The sequence below is a fragment of the Xyrauchen texanus genome, chromosome 18, assembly GCF_025860055.1.
Source record: "Xyrauchen texanus isolate HMW12.3.18 chromosome 18, RBS_HiC_50CHRs, whole genome shotgun sequence".
Taxonomy (NCBI): Eukaryota; Metazoa; Chordata; class Actinopteri; order Cypriniformes; family Catostomidae; genus Xyrauchen; species Xyrauchen texanus.
The window spans coordinates 13,064,185-13,087,175 of NC_068293.1; the positions used below are offsets into that span (position 1 = coordinate 13,064,185).

At 35.8% G+C, this 22,991-nt stretch overlaps 2 protein-coding genes across 2 annotated transcripts in view; one reads left to right on the forward strand and one right to left on the reverse strand.

The window, feature by feature from the left end:
- LOC127659000 (cytoplasmic protein NCK2-like) overlaps positions 1 to 22,991 on the reverse strand; it is a 576,925-nt gene that overhangs the window by 410,303 nt on the left and 143,631 nt on the right. The gene's annotated exons all lie outside the window — the stretch shown is intronic.
- Positions 1 to 22,991, forward strand: part of uxs1 (UDP-glucuronate decarboxylase 1) — a 138,912-nt gene that overhangs the window by 68,085 nt on the left and 47,836 nt on the right. The window contains exons 7-9 of the mRNA XM_052148600.1: positions 3,032 to 3,136; positions 5,884 to 5,943; positions 12,863 to 12,984. Of these exons, the coding sequence (XP_052004560.1) occupies positions 3,032 to 3,136; positions 5,884 to 5,943; positions 12,863 to 12,984 (287 nt within the window). The remainder of the gene's footprint in view (positions 1 to 3,031; positions 3,137 to 5,883; positions 5,944 to 12,862; positions 12,985 to 22,991) is intronic.

Consider the following 22,991-nt stretch of genomic DNA (forward strand, 5'->3'; position numbering starts at 1 on the left):
TAGTTTAGTCTGTTAGTTTTAGTTTAGTTTTCGCTTTCTCAGTGTTTTGCAGTTTCAGTTTAGTTTTTAGTTTTATTTTAGTTTTAGTATTATTTATGGCTGCCAAAGTCTAACATTACATTTCTCACAGCAGTCTTGTGTTACCTATATCTAGTGGTATTTTCACGTTTAATGTGTATAGTAAATATTGCAAAATTTATAATATAGTGTGAGTATGGGTGACAAAGGACATTTAAGCTTGATCCACATTGTATACTCATGTATTTTCTTAAATTATTATAAATAATTATTAAAGTAGTCTTTGTGGAGTAAACGATTAAAGGGATAGTTCACCCAACATTTACTCACCCTCATGCCATCCCAGATGTGTTTGACTTTCTGAAGATTAAGTTTTTTAGAAGAATATCTCAGCTCTGTTGGCCCATAAAATGCAAATTAATGGTGAACAGAACTCTGAAGCTCCAAAAAGCACATAAATGCAACATAAAGTAACCCATCTGACTCCAGTGGTTATATCCATGTATTCTGAAGTGATATGATAGATGTGGGTGAGAAACAGATCAATATTTAAGTCCCTTTTTACTGTAAACCTTGACTTCAGCAGTATCTGTGGCAATCATGATTTCAGGCTTGATTATATTTCCCAGCGCCATCTAGCACTCTGCGATCACTACTAGTAAGTTTAATCGAGCTTGAAATCATGATCATTCCTCTAGACTGTGTGTGTGAAAAAAGCTCGGAAGATTATCTGAGACTCCAGCCACCCGAGTCATGGGCTGCTCTCACTGCTACCATCAGGCAGGTGGTATCGCAGCATCAGGACCCACACCAGCTGACTTCATGACAGCTTCTTCCCCCAAGCAATCAGTCTTTTAAACTCTTGAATGCTCACAAAACATATAGCAGCACCAACCTTTATTAGCCTCAGACTGGACTCACATTTTAAACTTCACTTAATTACACAGTGTACAGGGGTACAGTGTATTTTATTGTATACAGTCTTCTTATTTTGTGTATATTAATAGGTGTATATTGTGTTGTGTAACAAGATGTATAAATTATGTTATGTGTAAATCAGATGTTTATTGTAATTGTCATACTGCTATGTTGCTTGGACTTTCACACACTATTGCACTTGTGTATATGGTTGAGTGACAATAAAGTGATTTGATTTCATTTGAGACTGCAATGGCAAGATTTACAGTAAAAAAGGAGTTGTATTTTGGTCTGTTCTCTCCCAAAACAAATTGGATTACTTCAGAAGACATCCATTAAGCTACTTATGGATTGCTTTTATGCTGCCTTTATGTGCTTTTTGTGTTCTGCAGAAGAAAGTCAGTCATGCACTTTTGGGATGGCATGAGGGTGAGTAAATGATGAGATAATTTTCATTTTGATGAACTATCCTTTATCTTTTTGAGGTTTTAAATTGATGATCTTTGAGATGTTTGACAGAGCTCATCTCATTCACAATGGTAAAGAAAATAACAGAAATTTGAGGTAAAACCTTGTTAAGGTTATAAAAAAATTAGTTAACTTAATTTTATAATATAAAAGTGTATAAGAAAGTATAAAAATAATTCAAAATACTTTTAAGATATTTTCTAGAGAATCTTTTTCCCTCTGTCCCACTTTACCTGTTCCAAAAATCTGGAATTTGGTCAAAGGGAAATGTTTTTACCTCCCAGGATTGATTTTTATTTATTTTTTACATTTTTGCTTTTGACTAAGGTAGAAGACATACAAAGCTTTCTTGAAAGCTATAATTTTAAGTTATGTGGCTTTTGGATCATAATTAAAAGTTACAAGAAATGTCAAATTTCCAAAAGATTCCCACTTTGCCCATATTCACCCTAGAATGTCTAAAACTAAAGTGAATTCCAGATTTGTATTTTATTTTAGTTAATTTTTAATAAATGAAAGTTATTTTAGTTTAGTTTCTGTTTTTTATTTTTGTTTTAGTTAACGATTTGCATCATGAAAATGATTTTCGTTAACTATAATAACACCGTTTCCATGTTTTGCTCAGCTCTAAAATATTTAAGTATCTAAAAATTACTCTTTCTGTGTACAATCTCTGTAAATAGATTTTTGAGAATATTTCTCCAGTGATCACAGGCAACTGGAAAGGTAAAGGAAAAGTAAATAAAAGTCTCGAGCTACTGCTTATCCAATCTATTTTTTGGGTGTCATTAATGTCAGATTTAACTGCACTAAAATGCCCCGAAAATGAAATGTGATTAGTCATTTTATGCATCTTAATTTTCACTTCCTAGCTAAGTGGAATGTGCTGTAGACTCTTTGATGAAAGTCCACAGAATTTCTGCGAGACTGCTATGAATGTTACTCAACAAGTTGTGCTGTAGACATTGGCTTGTATGTTGGTGCCCTTCACATCTTCCCCTAATATTCTGTATGTCAGACTGCAATTCAAAAATGAAGGGTGGGTATAAAAGGATGGAGATGAGGATGTTAGATATTGTAGATCATGACCTTTATGCCATGTGTCCACGCATGCTATTGGGTGACGTATTTTCATGCTGTATGAGTTGCAATAAGCCTCTCCTTATCTGTGGATTTCACTCGTGACTGCGTCGCAAACATTAGCCCATTGGCTGAATTCCAGTCGCATTTTGAGTGTCCTTAAGTTTCTCTTGGAAGAGTACAATATTTGCTAACTTTGTTGACAAGTTGAAGATTCTTGGACTGATTAAAATGTTTGATAACAATCTTTAACCATAATAGTCCCCCCTCAGGCAGTAATCATTTGCATTAGTACGACACCAAATTTGGCAGATGGTTACTGTCTATTTAGGCTGTTGTGTTGGACTTGTTGTAGGTCCAATTAAGTATCTGCAATCATTGCACAGTTGGTTGATGCTTATATTGGTATAAAAGGTTGTTTTTCTCTATCCAATCTGGAAAAATTATTGGAGCTAAATAATAAAACCTCCTCAATAAACAGTTTTCCCTCTCCATTTTCAATTTCTTACATTCCAAATCACTCTAAATCTCTCCTTTCTTTCCTCAGTTGACCAGATATATCATTTGGCCTCCCCTGCATCACCACCCAACTACATGTACAACCCTATCAAGACACTGAAAACGAATACCATTGGGACTCTCAACATGCTGGGTAAGTAATGTCAGCTAAACTTGAGTGCTGCAATGGAAAGACTGTGTTTTCAAAACATTGTAAAACATAGTAGTTATAGAAAAAGTGTAGGCTTTTTCATAGCAGGACAAAGCAAAGCATATTTTGCATCCTGCATCCATTATCCTGTTAAATTCTGGATACTGAGTCAGCAGTTTCAGACCTGGAACACTCTTACCCCTTTTGCACCAAATGGTGCTGGTCCTAGGCAGGGGATTTCACTGTGATTTCACGGCCAGCGTTTTCACTGACTTGAGAGTTGAACAGTGATGCAACTATGAATATTACTACATAAAATGCCCACCAACAAACCATTCTTACTCTTTAGTTTTAACAGCATATTTAAGTGTCTTTATGCCATAACAATATATATATATATATATTTTTTTTTTTACTTTACAAATGATGTAAAATAATGTTCAATGTAAATATTGAAATTAATTATTTATTTCTGTCTTTGTTTAGATGATCATAGTTTCAGACTTGTAGTAATTTGTATTTTTAATAGATTTTCATAGTTTAATATTAAAAGGGTTTGAAACAAGGCTAAAACAATCAAATTGATACATAAAATGCATTTGAAAAGTACCAAAAATTAATTATGAAGACCTGATAAAGAGCGTCTTTGTCAGTTTTAATGTGACCTTCATGTAACAAAAGAAAAAATGTTGAAATCTGTAAAAAAAAAAAAATCAACTCCAGGGCCATAGAATTAGCAAAAGCAAAACCATGCAAAGATTTGAACTCTAGTGTTAGCATGAATTGTAATTTAAACAATCTTCTATAACAATATGGTCTTACTGCTTGTTGCCAGGGCCACCCATAAGTGGGGAAAAAGGGGACAGCTTTCAGGGGCCCAGACAACAGAGATAGAAAAAGACCCCCGATAGTGCTACAACATCCGGAAAGCGCATGCTGGAGATCACGTGTGCGCATTTCTCGTGACAAATACCGCCACTCCAACATATGACTGCCCACACATCTCACCCCCCACAGCCGGACTGAGGGGTGTCCATTAGATATACGTTTTCAGGGGCCCAGTCAGGAGTTTGGGCAGGCCTGCTTGTGGCCCAATAATGCCAGCACAGTCTGGAGCCAAAAGTTTTAGACCAAGTTCCATACTAATCCATTTTAGTATCCAAGTTGAAACCTCTGTTAATGTCACTATTTTCCAAAGAATGCGGTTATGGAGAGCGTTCCAGTGTGGATGAGACGCATAAATGTAGCAAAATCAATACGCCTTTAGCTGCAGTTCTGAAAATTGTTTAAACTGACAAACAAACTAAAACGGCTTTACAGTTCTGTGTACCACTTGAAAAGGTCACCTGTCTTTGTTAATGGGACTGTGGGAGTAAAGCCAGAAATTGCAACCTGGTTGAAAACCATGTATTTCCATTTGATTTTGTGGCTGTCAATTGGAAAAGGTTAGCCCCTTTTCAATCATGCTCTATTCTGTTTCTTTGCACTCTTCAATCAGATGTTCACTTTCTGTAAGTACAATAGCAAAGGACCAGAATATTGATGGTTTGGTAACGGGGTTGTCTGAAGTCTTGTCTGTGTTGACATGAAATGAACCCTCTCCCCTTTCCTCTCTGGAATTACATATAATTACAAACGGAATCTGTGCCCACAGAAATTCTTCAGATATCTGCAGAATTTGAAAACCTATCATTCATAAAGTTTTACACATGTCTCGGCCATTGACTGTTCATTTAATTAAATACTATACAACAATTAGTTTCAGTCCTCTAATCTGATTGACCAAAATGTGTTCTAAGAGTGACGATATTTAGTATAACATCACTTTGACACTTTTTGGATCACTCCTCTGATTGCGGTGTTCCAGACCAGAGTATGTGAGCAGTGTGGAATGGAAGGAGATTTACATTTTTGCCTCAATCAAAGAGCAGGTTTTTTCGAAGTCAGAGCACACCTGTTTTTTATTTTCCTCCAGGATCTCTTGGAGCAGGGTTTCCCTCACTAATGAAAGTGGACCGAGGAGAAAGGGGGGATGGAAAACCCAAAGTGTAGCTTAAGTGGATTGATTACAGAATGCTTTGATCTGGGAGGGACCATTTCTGTCACTCCATTCCACTTCCAATTTGTGTGTTGCTTACCTTCTTTTAACTTTCTCAGTTTAGCAGTTTTAACATGTATAAATCAATGTCGATTACCATAGATTACCATAGATTTTTCCCAAATATCAGCATCGAAAATGCAATAATGATTGCAGATTCTGTCTGGGCCTGGTAATTGCTTTCATCTGAACGAGACTGATGGAAGTACACATTTCTGACATGTACACGTTGATAAAAGATGTCTTTGGTCACTAACAAGTTGATTGTGTGACGGACAAAAAGTGTAAATCAAATCTTAATGCATCAGTGTGCATATAATCGTTTATATTATCCATTCAATGCACTTCCCACAATAATAGACTGACTATCTCATTGTTGTTACAGCCAAAACGCTTAAAGCAATAATAATAAATGCACTCTTCAATCCAAGCATTGAGCTGTGAAAGAATTGTTGCGCATTAATATTCTTTGGCTGAGATTCTGATCCTGATGTGGTTAGATTGCTGTAACCTTGCAGGCTTTTTCTGAATGATGTCTGTTTTTTTTTGTTTGAATCTCCCAATTGGGGAGACAGGTAAATTGATGAGTCAGACTCTACCTTGTTAGATTCAATTTACCAACTGATTTCCTCATGTCTCTTTCTATTCACAGGTTTAGCCAAGCGAGTCGGAGCTCGCCTACTACTTGCCTCCACTTCAGAAGTATATGGAGGTATGTGCTTATTCATAAAGCTTGCCATTCTAATGCTTACAGTGATGTGAAAAGTAAAGCCAAAGAAAAGTTACATTCGAATTAGGCAGAGATTCTCAAGTCATGGACACAGAGTCCAAGTCTTTTGTCATGAGTCCATGTGAAAATGTTTTTCAGTGTAGACATGAAGACTTACGTTCTATGAAGTTCTTAATTTAGACTTGCAAGTCAAGTGTCAAATCAATGTTTTTTTTTACTCAAGTGTGACTCAAGTCTGTGTCTCAAATTCAGGTTTTCATCTCTGGAATTAGGATATATATAGCATTATAACAGGGGCAAATTATTATAATCTCACTTGAGACACAAAGTTATTTGGAAGGCATTAGACCAGGGGTCTCCAAACTCTTTTGCACCAAGGACTGGTTTCGTTTTAAAACATTCTCACGGACCGGCCTGTCGGTAGTTTCACACTCATATTAACATTGGCTATAGATGAAAGTACTCTGACGTCACACCACATGAAACCCTGTTTCCAGGTTCTTACAAGCAGCAGATTTCAATGGTGGAAACAGGCAGTGCTGCAGTTTTAAGAATATTTTAAGCTAAGTGTTCAGAGGTTTGATGTAAACAATTCATTCATTTTACTGCACGTTTACAACGATACACAGGCGAGAATGCTCCAGGATATTAAGGAAGATTTAACATTTCTTAGACTCTGATGAACATTTGTATTTTGAAGAGAGACTTGATCCAGCCGAGGATACAATTTCAGACGAGTAAGTCATGTAGTTTTCATTAGCTGACACGCTATTTTATATAAACATGTACATATTTTACTAGTGGGACTGTTTACAGACTTGCCAGACAGGATTCAGACATTTGACATTTGAAATATGTCCTAATAAACAAGTTTTAGTTCCATTTAAATGCTGTTTCGGCTAAAGCAGGTATTTAAATTGTATGCTGTGTAATACAAATATGATATGTAATATGATATAAAAATAATATGAATATTTAGATTATATTTTATCTAGTGTTTATAATGCCTCATTATCATCAACAAAGCTTGTGCTTGCAAATTTGTGTTAGGGTTAAATTAGTAAAATGCACTTTAAATATGCCCATATTAGAAAATCAGCATATTATAATGATTTCTGAAGGATCATGTTACATTGAAGACTGCAGTAATGATGCTGAAAATTCAGCTTTGATCACAAATTGCATTTTACAATATATTTAAATAGAAAACTGTTTTTTTAAATTGTAAAAAGAGTTCAGAATATCAATGTAGTTCTGTATTTTGGATCAAATAAATCCAGTCTTGGCGAGCAGAAGAGACTTCTTTTAAATGGTAGTGTAGGTCTAAAATTAAGTGAAGTCTTTATGTAAAGAAAATATATAGTCAGATTACTTCTTTTAACTTAAAACTTGATTTGGATCATTACGTCTCCTCACATTCATTCTCTATCCCTCATTGATAGGCCCAGGGGAGGGTCTTTGTCTCTCATGTATGAATTACAATACATATTCATGATCATTCACTGCTCCTCGCATATTACCTTTCAACACAAAGTGTCTTACAAAAGTTAAATTACTATATTGTTTTGTATGAATGAGTGATCAGGATGGTTTTCACATCATGTTTTAGCAAAAACTCTAGGCTACAAGATCCAGTTCTCAAAAGGCTTTAGTATGTGTTATATGGCCTTATTTCAGTGACTTAAAATTTTAGTTTTTGCAAAAACCATGCATATATGTTATTTTCTCAAAAATACAAACCTGTACATACATGTTGCTGACATATTATTGTAGCCCAGATTGTGCTGAATACAGTGTTATCAGACTTTAGCCATTAATATGTTTTTAGCAACTGAAAAAAGCACAAATGTCAAGGTATGTCAAAACTTCTCCAGGGCCCAAAATACCCTCAGACCCCAGAGGGTTAAACCTGTTTTAATTAGCCTGTATGATTATGTCGGACATGTAACAGGTTGATGAATACACATCCTCACATGTTAACACAATTCTAAAACCTAAGAAATGTGATATAAAAATAAAAACTACTATGCACTACTACTACTATGTGTCTTTAATGCTTACTTTATTAACCCACATACAATAAATAATAATATTCTTCAATATGAAAACATTACATTTCAGAACATAATAACAGACATTTTTATTGAACAGTATTATTTACTGCTTTCAAAATAAATGCAAAGACATAATTTTGAACAAATAAATGCAGTATTTTTATTCACTTATCCCTTCACAAACAGTAGTCCATGTTCTGCGGTGGTGGAGACCGGATCTGTCACTCCCGTCATATTGTATATGGTGATCTTGATCATTTATATGTTAAATCATATTTGAACTCATATCTGTCACTCGACAGCACTTTGGAAATTAAGAACAGCCGTTTTCAGAGTTAGCGTAATGTCTTCATTAAAAAAGTTAATATCCACCAACAATATATCCAGCTGCTGCGGATCATTTGGGTCTAATCGAGCATATGTGATAATGATGGTGACCCGTGAATTATCATCATTTATGTAAAATCCTGTATTTTTCCTGATGCAACGATCTGGTGGAATTTTAAAGAAGCCCTAATCTCCAATAATCTGTTGAAAACCGGGTGTTTCAACCTCAAAAACAGCACTTTTCAGCGCAATTTGAGTGAAGCGCCCATAGACAGCAGTTCTTTTCTGGACGGAGCATTTGTTGTCATCTATAAGAAGAGTGGACCGATGTTTTGTGAAATTGCTGCTTTTATGTACATTTGGATATTAAAGGGCAAAGTGCGTATATCAGTGCTGCACAGAAATATTGCCTAGAATGTTCTCGTGACCCGGTAGCAACTCATCCACGGCCTGGTACTGGGTCACGACCTGGGGTTTGGGGACCTCTGCCTTAGTCATCAGAGGCCTGTGAGCTTATTAGCAGTTAAGATATATGGCTGCATCATATTGAGATCAAAAGGCTTGTAGGAACCCTAGATCAAATAAAGGTATTTATAGACAAGTAGTGCCTCTATCAGTGTCAGAGTGCATTAGTCAGCCATCTGGTGTATCTACAAAGGTAAAGCTTTATGGCCACAATGCTTTACATACTATTTGGGGGGAAAACACATGCTTGAAGTAAGGTAGATTTTACATTACCAAACATTTTCCAAAACAAAAGATTTTGGCAAAGTCAGTAGCCAAGGCCATATGGAATGTGCTGTAGGGGCACTAGAAGGTGGCAGTATATGCTAGAATGTCTTCAAAGTGGGCAATTGAAAAAAAAATCTGAAGTATGAAACATATTTTTGTTTCATATGTTTCTTCTGATTGTCAAAATATAATATATGTAAAACCTTCAACGTCCTCCACGGAAAGAGCCGCCAGACACACGACCCGCCACCTCTCCCACGCGTCCATCGTGTAGCCAGCTGCGAACGTTCCGGCCAGGGCAGACAGGTTCCCCGAACCCAAGCTTCGTCGAGAAGATGGTGTCAATTGCGTTGAGAGACCAGTTGATCAAATCCATGATGACTTAGTTTGAAGAGCAGTGCTGAGAGAGTCTCTCAAGTACAAGACAGTAGACTAGATATGACGAGAGGAGCAAAGCAGGGAAGATAAGGGTAGGGAGAGGGTGAGAAAATGCGACCGCCTTCGTTGAGAGCCAAGAGAGAATATATATAGTTTGAGAGTTAGTTTTTTTTTTCTGTTTTTTTTTTGCTCTAATATATATATATATATATATATATATATATATATATATATATACCCATTTTATATATATATCCATTATATGTTTAAACATATCCCTATATGTTTAAAAAACAAACATATCATTTGATATTTTTCTCACCTTTGTATCCATTGATGTTCAAACAAATGGCCTTAGCCACAAGAAACGACTTGAAATGCCATTCATTAAACATTGATTGCACTGCTGAGAGGTCATGGCTGTGTGCTTACAGTGCGCATGGTCAGGTTTCTGAAACAACAAACCTGTTTGCACCAGAAAATCTCCAGAGACATACTGTGGATTTGCATGCTAGGAAGCAACATGACCTGTCTCACTCACACTTAGCCCACATCCCTTTGAGGAGAGGTTATTTATTACTGTTACTCTGACTGAGAGGAATCCGCAATTGATCTTTTGGATTTTGATGTTTGGATAATCAGCTCAATTGGGAATGTGCACAGATCTCCATCCATGAATGCACTGACAGGGAAATTAAGATCTTACTAGATATTAGTTATGCTCAGTCAGTGTTTGGTTGCCCACCAGAGACTCAGGGGGTGAGCAGATGAGATCAGAGGGCTCTCTCATGTTCAACCTTTGGGCAACACTGTGAATCCAAAGACTCTGCATGCATTGTTTTTTTTTCTCTCAGCCGTCATCTTTGAAGCTCATTTTCTACCACCATGCGCATGTACTTTGACAGCCCCTCATTGCTCTTCTGTTCAGGATCTGTTAGCCAGGCACATGTCATTCATTTAGAAGAGAGACTTATTTTTCTATGAAAACATTCTTACAAAAGGTTGACAATAGCATCAGTTCATCTGTAGAGGAATTGATTGCCTCCTGGGTTAAAGATCATCACTGACCTGCTTACTTTTTTTGCAATATGGCCGGTCATCTGAATGTCCAAAAAATTTATCCTTAACCTTTGCTCCAGCCTTCAAAATCTGCCTTTTGACCTGATACTTATATAAGCCAAGAACATTGCTGAATAAGCCACTTTTGCAGTGGTTAGGACAGTATGTTCACGTCAAGGAGAAGCATTCATAACTCTTATTCCATTCTACATGTGTAGAGCTAATTGAGTGAGTTCTAAATTAAAATGCACAGATCAATTCAACTGCTCTGACCTGCTTACCATAATCATTAAAGCAAAATCATTTTCCTCCCACCTGACTGAAGAAATGAACAAAATTGTTTAACAGTTGCTTGCTGCATCAACCATGCTTGTAATTGAACTGTTTATATAGTGTCTGAGTAAAAAATTCTAACTGGTTTATGCAATCAAGGAATTTTCCCCATTATTATTTAAAACAATTTCGCAGCTTTTAATGATTTGATCAGATATGACCTCATGGATTTGAGCATCCAATAACAATTTCAGCACGCTTATGGATAACATTTTCCTCACTTGAGTGCTCACAGCTGGAATTTGATGAGTGCGTCAGATTGCTGTTCCTTGGGAGATCAGCTGCACGACTTGGTTAATCTGAAGACAAATAATTACAAAAATGTAAATTACATTTTTGAAGTACAATGCTGCTTAAATGCAGAAAAGCAGCAATGGCACCGTTCCCTGTACATTATTAGGACATTAATGATTCTAATTTGACTTTCTAATATGATGTATTCTAAATAATCATGCTTACACCAATGTTTGCCTTTCTAATTTGATTGCACAGACTCAGTTCAATCAAATCACAGCTGTGATGAATGAGAATAACACATTTTTTTTGTTTTTTTGTTTTTTTTTTTGTAGTTTTTCTTGTTGGCAGTTTAGTGGTTTATATTTGCATACTATGTTCCAGAAATGATTCGGCTGGCATGTAAACCTGGAAGAGCAATTTATATGTGTCTACAGTAGTACTAGGAGGGACCTAGTCTTCATAGATCATGTTTGGAGCCATTCACACCAAATGTGTTTTTGTGACCATCTTTGCTATTTTTCAAGATTTTTCCAATTTTAACGTGCTAGATGGATGTTTTTGTTCATTATCCTGTGTCTGGCTGTGTTTAAGAGTCTCGCACGAGCCCTGGCAATGTCAGTTGAGATCCAAAAAGAAAAAGAAAAAAAAAAAACAATAGAGGGAAAAAGAAAAGATAAGCCAAAACAGAATGACACTTAGTCCTTGGGATTCAGCAGGGAATAATCTTTTTATTTTTTATGTTTTACTGTTTAAGTCAAGTGGTTTTTATTGTCGTTCAACCATATACAGTTAGTACACTACACAGTGAAACGAGACAACGTTGCTCCAGGAGCATGGTGCTACATAAAACAACATGGGACAAACACAAAACCACATGAGACTACACAGACTAAATAATATACCTATAGCTTACCCATACCGGTTAATAGTATAGTTAATTTTATAAAAAGCGGTTATGTATTGCTAACGCAATTTGTTTTAAAAGGCTTAGTTTGCGTAAAAATGAGAATTCTTAGATCATTCTTACTCAAGCTCATGTTTTTACAAACCCGTATGATGTACTTCCATGGAACACAAAGGAGAAGCAGAATGTTGGTGCTCTTATAATTAAATTTAACTGGAACTATGACAGTCAAGCTACAAGAGTAGCTACAATAGTAAATAAGGAGAACATAAAGGTAGTTCATATGACACATGAAATTGCTATAAAAGCCATTGCCAAGTGATAGCTTTGAGTGAGAAACAAACCAAATTTAATTCATTATCCACTCAAAATCTTGCCTTCCGCCATTGCTCACGCATTTTCAATTCAAGCCCATTAAAATCTGTCGCATTGATGTCATCAATGTGCAAAGAATCAATCTAATTTATTTGTGAGCTGTACTTTCTGTGTGCATCTGAAGATTGGTGTATGAAAAATGTGATAAATCTGATTAAGCAGAAGGCATACATTTAATTCAATAACCATTTAAATTTCATTTTTTCACACAAAAGATGTATGACTTTAGAACACTTGGAAAATAGTTCCTTCTCACTATCCTTTCATGGAAAAAGGCTGCTTAGACATGATACAAAAAACCTTGTTTGTGTTCCACAGGAAAATAAAAAAACATAGTGGTTGGTGATGATCATTTATTTTGATTTTTTTGGCTAATTTATTCCTTTAACGACCATTATCCTTTTTAGTGACAATAGAATGTTTCAGTGGAACTTGCAATATGTGTTTTTAAGGTAGTCTGTCGGGGATTGTGTTTCATATGTGTGTGTCTGTCTTCAACTAGACCCAGAGGTGCACCCCCAGAATGAGGAATACTGGGGCCATGTGAACCCTATTGGTCCACGGGCCTGCTATGATGAAGGAAAGCGTGTAGCTGAGACCATGTGCTATGCCTACATGAAACAGGTAAGAGTGGATTTCATCCATCCATACTTCACTGCTCAATAGCTCTATAGAAAGTGGTGCACTTTCTGCACTTATGTTGTGTTATTTATTTAGCTCTCAAAGTGTAGTAGAGAATTAGTCATGTGGGATCTACCATCACATTATTATTTCAGACTAGATGTTCTTTGCTGTAGCTTTCTTACCCAACCATCTTACCAAAAAATGTATATAATGTATCACGTTATGAGCCAATTACCATAGCAAGAAGCTCAGAATACATATTAAAAGTCACAAATTGAACTTGAGCCTCAAAAGCTGTGGAGAACTTTAAAAAAAATTAAGATACCAGAATCTCATAATGATTGAATATACAGTATATTGGAGTGCTAAGGTTTCCATATGTGTTAAGAACCCTTTTTGAGAGAAAAAAAAGGAGCCAACTGAAAAGTTTATTCACAGCAGCATGTCAGGTTGTAATGAAGAAATAAAGATAGTGGTGGGCCAAGCAATTCTCAGAAACTAATGACACCAGACCTTTTCTCAGAACTAACCACAATTTTCTTTGCTATTTTTGCAATTGTTTTTAACCTGGTCACGTGGTCATTTTAAGTGGATGTATGAAGTCATTATTCCTCAAGTTCAAACAAGCGTCCTAGCAGATTTGTGTATTTCATCACAACCAATGGATGTTTTAGTGTCTGATTAATGTTTTGGGGGCATAAAATTTATGATGAAATTATGTGCCGGTAAAAAAAACAAAAAAACATTTGATGCGGCTATTTAACAATTGACATAACATATTGTATATTTACATATTAGTAATTACTGTAATTGCACATTTCTATTTATTTTTCTTTATCTACATAAAATTTAAAATTTTAAACTTTCTAAACGTTCACATTATGCAAGGGTTATGTAAACTTATGAGCAAATTAATGTACAATTAGTATTATTATTATTTATTTCTTCAAATACAGCCCCATCATTCATTATCATGGATGCAATCTGAGTGACATCAGTCAGAAAACTTTGTTTAGGTATCATTTAAGGAAGCAGGAAGTGGTTTTATACTGCAGTCAATTACCTTTTCATCGTTGATTTATTCAGAAAAATTCCTGACAGGCTCAAGGGTTCACACACCTCAGCTCAGGGATTTAAACTGGCATATGAACTTACATTGTCAATTTAATTCAATTTCATTAGATGCAAATAGCCCACTACCTAATTCTCAATTGATTTTTTGGGGGGCTGATTATAATAAATATGCAATCATGACTAGATGTGTGGTAGGCCACAAAATCAAGGTTAGTTGGCCACCCAATCAGTAAATTGACATTGAATAACCAAAAGGCTGGTAATATTGGGCATTGTTAATGAAAATGTGAACTCTAAAGTGCTGAAGTTCAAACATAGATCAAGATCAAAATTAACATCTATAAAGATTCAGTGCTGTCTGGTTTATATGACATCTTCATTTCCTGCTTGTCTTGTTGAATATTGTTATATGATTGATGGGCACCAGCCTTTAATGCAGCTGATTGTATCTGTTTTTTGCTTCACTTGGTGTCACACTGTGGCTTTATCGCCTTCACAGTTCCACCAGTCCACACATTTTCAATCTATAACATCATCATAATTTAGTGAAATATTTGTTTTCTGAGAAATGCTCCCTCTCTAGTTTGATTTGAAGATTGTCAGTCACCATGCATCTGGCATGTCCTTTTGAAATTGATTTCAGTGACATTTAAAAAAACAAAAAAGAGGTTTTTATACCCAATGTGATCTTTTGTTTGTTTCAAAGAACTGTTTGCTTCTATTTACTACCCTTTAACCTAGTTGAGGATAATATGATTTATTTCACACTTCCACGTTCATGCAGCAGAGGCAAGGAAGTATTAACCACTGGGCCAATTGGGCCGTTGCCCAGTGGCCTCTAAACCCAAAGGGCCCAGAGTTCTTAATTTTATTTATTTATTTTGAGACATTTATTATAAATCCACATATATGTCAGCCTTATGTGAAATACCATTTGTTCGGCCGAATGCGTGCTGGACTACAGCAGGGAATAAAGAGCACAGTGTGCTATGAGCTGAAATAGCACAATAAACTGATCTTCAAATGAAAAATCACATTAAAGTCAAACAAAAATCATCTCTATCACTTCCTTCAACATAGTAGACCCATGCCTATTCTTAATTCTGCCCGGGGCAAGTTCACTTTCCATGAGGCAGCAAACGCTATGGATTACATGACTTCTTCGTGATGCTTTGATTTTTTTAACGATTTAGCAGTTAACTTGTGTAATTATTGTCTGCACACCAGAGCTGAAACTTTGCCAGGTGAAAAACAATCTTGAATGATGTGTAACAGTCACATTGAGTTCTCTTTTCAACCTAAACTTCATCAGAATGTTGATTTGTAACACCAGCGCTGAAAAATATTGAAATGGTGAAACAGAATACAGGTGTCTCAAGATGCGTTTATACATTTGAAAGTTATTTGAAACTTAATGCAGTGCCTAAAAAATGTGACAGTCCTGAGTTGTGGCGCAGCACAACAATCAAATATGTCTGTCCAGAGCTCGTTTACGTAAAAGACCATTTAAAAACAGTGAAGACGCACATGTGAACAGTCCATAACTCACCCTTAAGCCTACTTTGAAAAACTGACCCGAACCTGGCCCAAAACCTCTAGGGTCAGGTAATGTCAGACTCAGATCGGGTTGAAGACCAATATACACATGCAGAATAACCGAATAGTGATTTTTAATCATTTATAATTAAAAAGTACATATATTTGGCCTTGTCAGACATTGCTACAAACCTTTCTTCCATATTTGAAAATCAGGGCTTAAAGTATTCCGGCACCATGCCGGATCTCCGGCGTGCGGCCGTGAGGGGGAAAAAAATATATATATTTGGGAACCTGCGCATGCGATTTAATATTTTCGAGTCAATTTATTTCACCTACCAATCATATGAGAGGAACGCAGCTCTAACTAACGTTACAAGCCTATCAGAAGCAGAGAAGGGCGGGTCCTGGCAACACAGTATGATTGACACCCATACGTCAATCTCACGTTAGCGTTGTCGGTGAAATGGAGCGTAAGTTTATGAAGCCTGGGGATGATGTCCTAGCAATAGATAAAGGACTCACTAAATGGCGCTGGGCGTGGATTGAAGAAAGTAGAAATGGCGAGCCTTTTGGCAGTTGGTGCCAGAAACTGAGAGAGCCCGGGGCTTTTTTCTGCACGATTTGCTCGAGGAAGCTACTGTATGCCAGCAGCGGTAAAGTGCTTGCTCGTCATGATTTAGACTCCGTTCAGAAAGCCGCTACCCGTGCACTCAAACTTATGGAATGATATTCCGGACATTATTCAAAAGGAATTGCAAATTGTATTTGCAATTGCGTTTTCAATTTGTGGACGCATAAAATGTGACATAATCCAAACGCAATTGCAAATCGCGCATTACCGTTTGCATTTTCGTTTAAGTGAACGCACAGTGACTGCCAGATTTCAAATGGAAAAGCAAAGTCCGTTTGCAACTGTGTTTCCCATATCTTACGAGTTTTGGCCCTGTCATATTTAAATAGCAATTTCAATTACCATGTCTGCTTTTTCACTTTCTCAGCGTCGCGTATGTAGCCAGCCAAAACTCAAATGGAATACTAATTCCCTTAGTATTTCCATTGATGCCTTACACGGAAACCTGTCAATCAGGGTCAAGGGTGGGATTATGCTATGGGGCGTGTTTGTCTTGGGAAGTGACATCACTCACAGTCTATCAGGATCAATAATTAGCACTGCACTTTATTCATCTATAATCTCACACTGGACTGTCAACATATTCCCCTCAATATACTACTTCATATATATATATATATATCATATACTCCTACTTATTGTATTGTATATTGTGTGTATTGTTTACTGTACATTGTATATAATTATTGTGTTGTGTAAGTATGTGTACATTTGATTTGTAAATTGTTTTGTGTAAGTATGTTGTTTACTGTAATTGGTATATGTCTCGTCACTGTCATGACTGCTATGTTGCTCGGAACTGCACACAAGAATTTCACCTACTGCTGCTCTTGTGTACATTGTAGTGTGACAATAAAGTGATTTGATTTGATTTGATAAACCGGCGTCTGTTCAGGGCATCACCTCTTGACCATCGACTGTGAGTGACGTCACTTCCCAAGACAAACACGCCACATAGCATAATCCCACCCTTGACCTGATTGACAGGTTTCCGTGTAAGGCATCGGAAATGGAAATACTAAGGGAATTAGTATTCCATTTGAGTATTAGAAAATCAGTTATTTTGAATTCTTATAATAAAGGTGGCTTAAATTTCATTGATTTTGATTCTCTTAACAATACCTTGAAAATTAATTGGCTTAAACGTTTCCTTCACAATCAATCTTCTATTTGGAGTATAATCCCAAGATGTATTTTTTCTCAATTAGGAGATATACATTTTCTTTTAATGTGCAATTATTCAACTTCCTGTCAAACTTTCCAATTATCATCAGCAGATGCTTATGGCTTGGAAACTTATTTACAAGCATAATTTCTCGCCACACAATTTTTTAATTTGGAACAACTGTAATATTCTTCATAAGAGGAAATCTTTATTTCTTGAAAACTGGTTCAATAATGGGGTGATATTAGTAAACCAGCTATTTGATAGTGAAGGTAATTTATTTAATTATTCCGATTTTGTTTCAGGATACCAATTCCCAGTATCTAGTAAAGAATGTAATATAGTTTTCAGGGCCATCTCTTTGGAAATCTGTATGCTGTTTAGAAACAATAATAGTGCTACAGTGACTTCTGTTTCTCCCCCTAGCCCTGAATCTACTGTGGTTGGTTCTGTTTGTTTTTCAATACATAAATCCAATTATAAAATTAGGTCATTATTTTTGGACCCTGTTACTTCAATTCCTTCCTCCATTTCTTATTGGAATAACCTTTTTGATGATATTAAATGGTCATATGTTTGGTCAATTCCTCAGAAATTCTTTCTAACTAATAAAGTTAAAGAAATATCCTATAAAATTATTCATAGATTTTATCCAGTTAAATACTTTTTAAAGAAATTTAGAAATGATATTGATACTTCCTGCTCTTTTTGTGAAGCCTCCTCTGAAACTGTTGATCATTTGTTTTGGGAATGTCTTTTTACTCGGTCTTTCTGGAACAATATTGATGCTCTGATTGTCCAAATTGTTTTATGTAACTTTTCTTTATCATATAGACACATTCTTTTTGGATTTTATGTTAAAGACAAGAATCTAATTAATGCATGTTTTTGTATAAACCTTCTTTTATATATTGGAAAGTTTCATATCCATAAATGTAAATATATGAAAAGTAAACCCCACTTTAGCTTTTTCAAAGAAGAATTGAAGATACATTGATTAAAATACAGTTTCAACTTCTGTTAACAAGAAACCAATGAAAACATCCAGAATTAGTGCCATGTTTAATATTCTCTCTTAATGTTTTTTTCTTTTGTGCCCTCTTCTTCTTTTTTTTTTCTTTCTTCTCTTACTCTCTTTTCTTTTTAGACTATTGTTGAATATATTTAAATTTCTTTCACATTTCCTCTCTTAATGTATTCTGAACCATAATTTCTCTTTTGTTTTGAAAGATTGTTTATATTTCTTGTATGTATCGTCTTGTTCTGTTTGTTAATATTGCAATAAAAAAAAAAAAAAGAAATTAGTATTCCATTTGAGTTTTGGCTGGCTACATACGCGACGCTGAGAAAGTGAAAAAGCAGACGTGGTAATTGAAATTGCTATTTAAATATGACAGGGCCAAAACTCGTAAGATATGGGAAACACAGTTGCAAACGGACTTTGCTTTTCCATTTGAAATCTGGCAGTCACTGTGCGTTCACTTAAACGAAAATGCAAACCGTAATGCGCGATTTTCAATTGCGTTTGGATTATGTCACATTTTATGCGTCCACAAATTGAAAACGCAAATGCAAATACAATTTGCAATTCCTTTTGAATAATGTCCGGAATATCATTCCATACAAACTTACCACGACGTTGCCGGGAGCAAGTGTTACAGCTGACACACCGTTGTCTATGACTGACCGTGTCTGCGATTTAAAAATACGTGTGTGCACATTTATAGCAGAACATGATTTGTCATTCAGAATTTCGCAGCCACTGGTCACCCTGTGTAGAAAACTAGCAGAAGACAAAAAAGCGTTAACTAGCCTGTCGGTTTCAAATCAACATGCGAGTTACATGAACACTCCATTTTCTGGTCCAAATGTCTTAAAAAGAACGAGTTTGCAGGACTTTGCTTACAACCCGGAAAAAAAGAAAAAATAAGTGATAATGGCCTTGATTTTCACTTCTAATCTTCAGTTTAGCAGTTCAGTTCTTTAGCACTTTGAGCACTTGTTATTTAAGCATTTTAAGCACTTGTTATTGTTCAGAAGAAAACACTTTATTTGACATAGTACTTTTAAATAAATGGTGCAAAGCATAATCATTGAAGAGAAGTGAATCTGTCCATCTCAGTTTACCAGTTTTTTAAGCACTTTAAGCTCTTGTTACTGTATTTTTGTTATTATCGTCATTATTTGAAGATAAGTCCGTCTGTGCAGTTTCTCTCCATATTTTAAGACACACATTAAATTGATAAAATAAAGCATCTCATTAACCCAGAGTAGGGCTGTCACAATTATAAAATTTGACAGACCGTTAATTGTCAAACAAATTATTGCAATTATGACGATTAATTGTCTGTTGTAGGGCTTTCACGATTATAACAATTACTTGTCATAGAAATGGTCATAATTTTTTAGACGTGTGCTTCAAACAAGTCGTCATTTATTCATATTTTACCTTCATATCAAATAATATAGCAAAACAAGTATGCCTGATTTCCTTTAGGTTTTTAAAAACTTGACATGAAAAAATTATATTTTAAATTTCAAAGTATTTCCAAATATTTTAATTAGGGTCAGCTTCTGGTTTACAATATGGTATCTTTTTGGTCAACTTTAGTCTTTGTCCATTTTACATTTACACTGTTGTTTTTAGAACCCAGCCATCCTGATTAAATTATGTAATTTTTTTATATTTAAAATATGTAATGTGATGTGATGTAACGTTATGTGACATGACATTTTATGTGCCATGATGTGGTATGTTTTATGTGTTGTGATTTCATGTTATGCTTTATGTGAGGTGATGTGATTATTTTATGAGACGTGAAGTGATGTTTTATGAGACGTTATGTTACGTTTTATGTGATGCGATTTTATGCTATATGTTATGTGAAGTGAAGTGATTTTATGCTGTTTTATGTGATGCGATTCAAATGATAAAATCTCACATTAAACTCTTACGAAAATAATCAAACAGTCACAGCATGTAGTATGGGCTCTACCCAGTCCCAGGCGGGCTGACATTGAGGCAGCAAATGCTAGCATCATTGTCATGTGCATTGAGTTACACTGCTGTGCTTAAATAGCCTCTTCAAGGGTGCTTTGATTTTTAAACAGTTAAAAACGGCAAATGGCGTTGAACTTGTCTAGCTATTGTATGTAAATATGCACATTAGAGCAAAAGTTGAAAAGTTATAAAGAGCTGAACTTTCCATGGTGAAAAACAACCTGGAATCAAGTTTAATGGTGCAACAGTCACATGAAGCGTCTTCCTTCTCACAAATGGATTCTCTGATTATTGAAGTGTAGACTTAAAACATCTGTGATAATAAATCATTTGAATGACTGATTCATTTTATTTCTGCTTTAACACTGATGAATTGCTTTTCACAGCACAGTGCAACAAATGAAACAATGCAGGTTTTTAAAAAAGACGATTATAAAAATGAAAGTTCTTTTTAACTTTACTAGGTGTCTAAAAATGTGGTGATCTTGTGTGAGACACTGACTGTTGCGCTGAATCTGTTTTCTCTTTCAAAGATGCCCGTACAGTGCGCGATAAGCGTACATTAAAAAAAACAGTGCAGTTGCACAGAAAAGCATGTTTGAACAGCTGGGCTTTGCACGTATAGAAAAACCGGATAGTGATTTTGGTACTCGACTAGTGGCGTGTCAGCCAATACCGAATGTCAACTATCCATCCGCAACCCTACTTAAAAGTCCCAGAGTTGGACAGTAAAATAAGATTGTGAATTGCACAATAATCAAAGATCAAAAAGAGCAATATGATTAATATTTAATAATTGGGACATGCATATTTTGTTGTCTGATTACTTTAAAAGCACTGGTTAAAAATGTGGTTTGTGGTTTGAATGGACGGAGCTTTCAGTGGTGAATAAATGTGTACACAAAATAAATTGCTGAAGCAAGTTGTTACTTGGATGAACACAAATGCTAACAGTACAGTAGATTAACATCTTGCAAACACATTTACAATAAAAATGCTATTTTATTTCATTTATTTATTTTCTCCCCAATTTGGAATGCCCAATTCCCAGTGCACTCTAAGTCCTCGTGGCGGCGTAGTGACTCACCTCAGTCCAGGTGGCAGATGTCGAATCTCAGTTGCCGCCACGTCTTAGAACATCAATCCGCACATCTTATCACGTGGCTTGTTGAGCGTGTAACAGCGGAGACCTAGCACCTGTGGAGGCTTCACTCTATCCTCTGTTGCATCCTCGCCCCCTACTGAGAGTGACCCAACATGACTCTACCCTCCCCAGCAACCGGGTCAATTGGTTGCTTAAGAAGCCTGACTGGGGTCACTCAGCACACCCTGGATTTGAACTTTCAACTCCAGATGTGGTAGTCAGCGTCTTTACTTGCTGAGCTACCCAGGCCCTCAAAAATGCTATTTAAAAAAAATTGAGTTTGCTGCATTTTATTTCTCAGAGTATAATTTTAACAGTGTGCAGCACCTTGGTGTGTCAGTCCAAAGAATTGTGTATGTCTTGTAAAGTCAAGTTCAAATAAGGTAGAATTTATCAAAACTGGCAACCCTCCATAGACAAGAAGGCAGGCAGAAGTTTGTTTACCTTACATGGGCCATGTTCACACTAATCAGTTTTAAAACACATGCTTTTCCTCCAATGAATGAGAATGAGACTTCTGGAAATGCTCTCCAGAAATGCATACTTTGGAAAATGATGTTAGGAATCTGACAACAGAGGTTTTAAACTTAAACAAATAAGTGTAGACGTGGCTTTGGATGTGATATGTTTTTTTTTGTCTGATTTATTCTGGCTTTTTTAGAATGTTTTGGATTCAAGCTGATAAAATGGCACTGACAACAAATATACTAAAGTATGAGTGGATTTGAGAACTTCATCACCATAAACTTGTTCATTAGCACTTTATTTGATTTGAAGCCTGTCACAGTGTCATAATACGATAAGAGTCCAGCGATAAGCTAATTGTCTGTCCACACTGAAAGTGAAAATGCAGGACAATAACAGCCAATCAGAACATATTCCATTTTGAAACAAATGATGCTGCAGAAATAGATTTTTGATAAGCGATTAACAAATTATCCAGTTGTTGTCACAGCTGTTTAGGATAAAAATTCGGATTCACATGGAAGAGGTGATGCTTTGTAGCGTCACAAGTGCAGTGCGAATTGAATTTAATCTTTTTTGCCGTAGTAAATTATTTGAAGTTGTTATTTCGATGAAAGCATGAGGCTGTTGTGAGCTAAAATTACGTTTTCTCTGAAAACTCTGAACATTACTGACAGAAGATCATACTTCTATAAGCTTGTGAGGAGCTAAGCTTTAGATGAGAATGTCTGCTGCTTCACATCACAGGGGCATGCAGGACTTAGAAATGGACCATTCTTTTCTTTCTCTGTCACACGTCTTCCCCTGGCTTTATCTTGTTTTCATTTATCTCTTTTTTTGCCTTCTTACTCAATGTGGTCTCTTCCTGTCCATATCTATCTGTCCATCTTCCTCTTCTCTAACCTGTCTCTCTCCCCCCATATGCTTATGGAGATGCTTCATATGTGCCTTCATTCTTTTCTGCTCTTATTTTCATGCTCAATTTGTT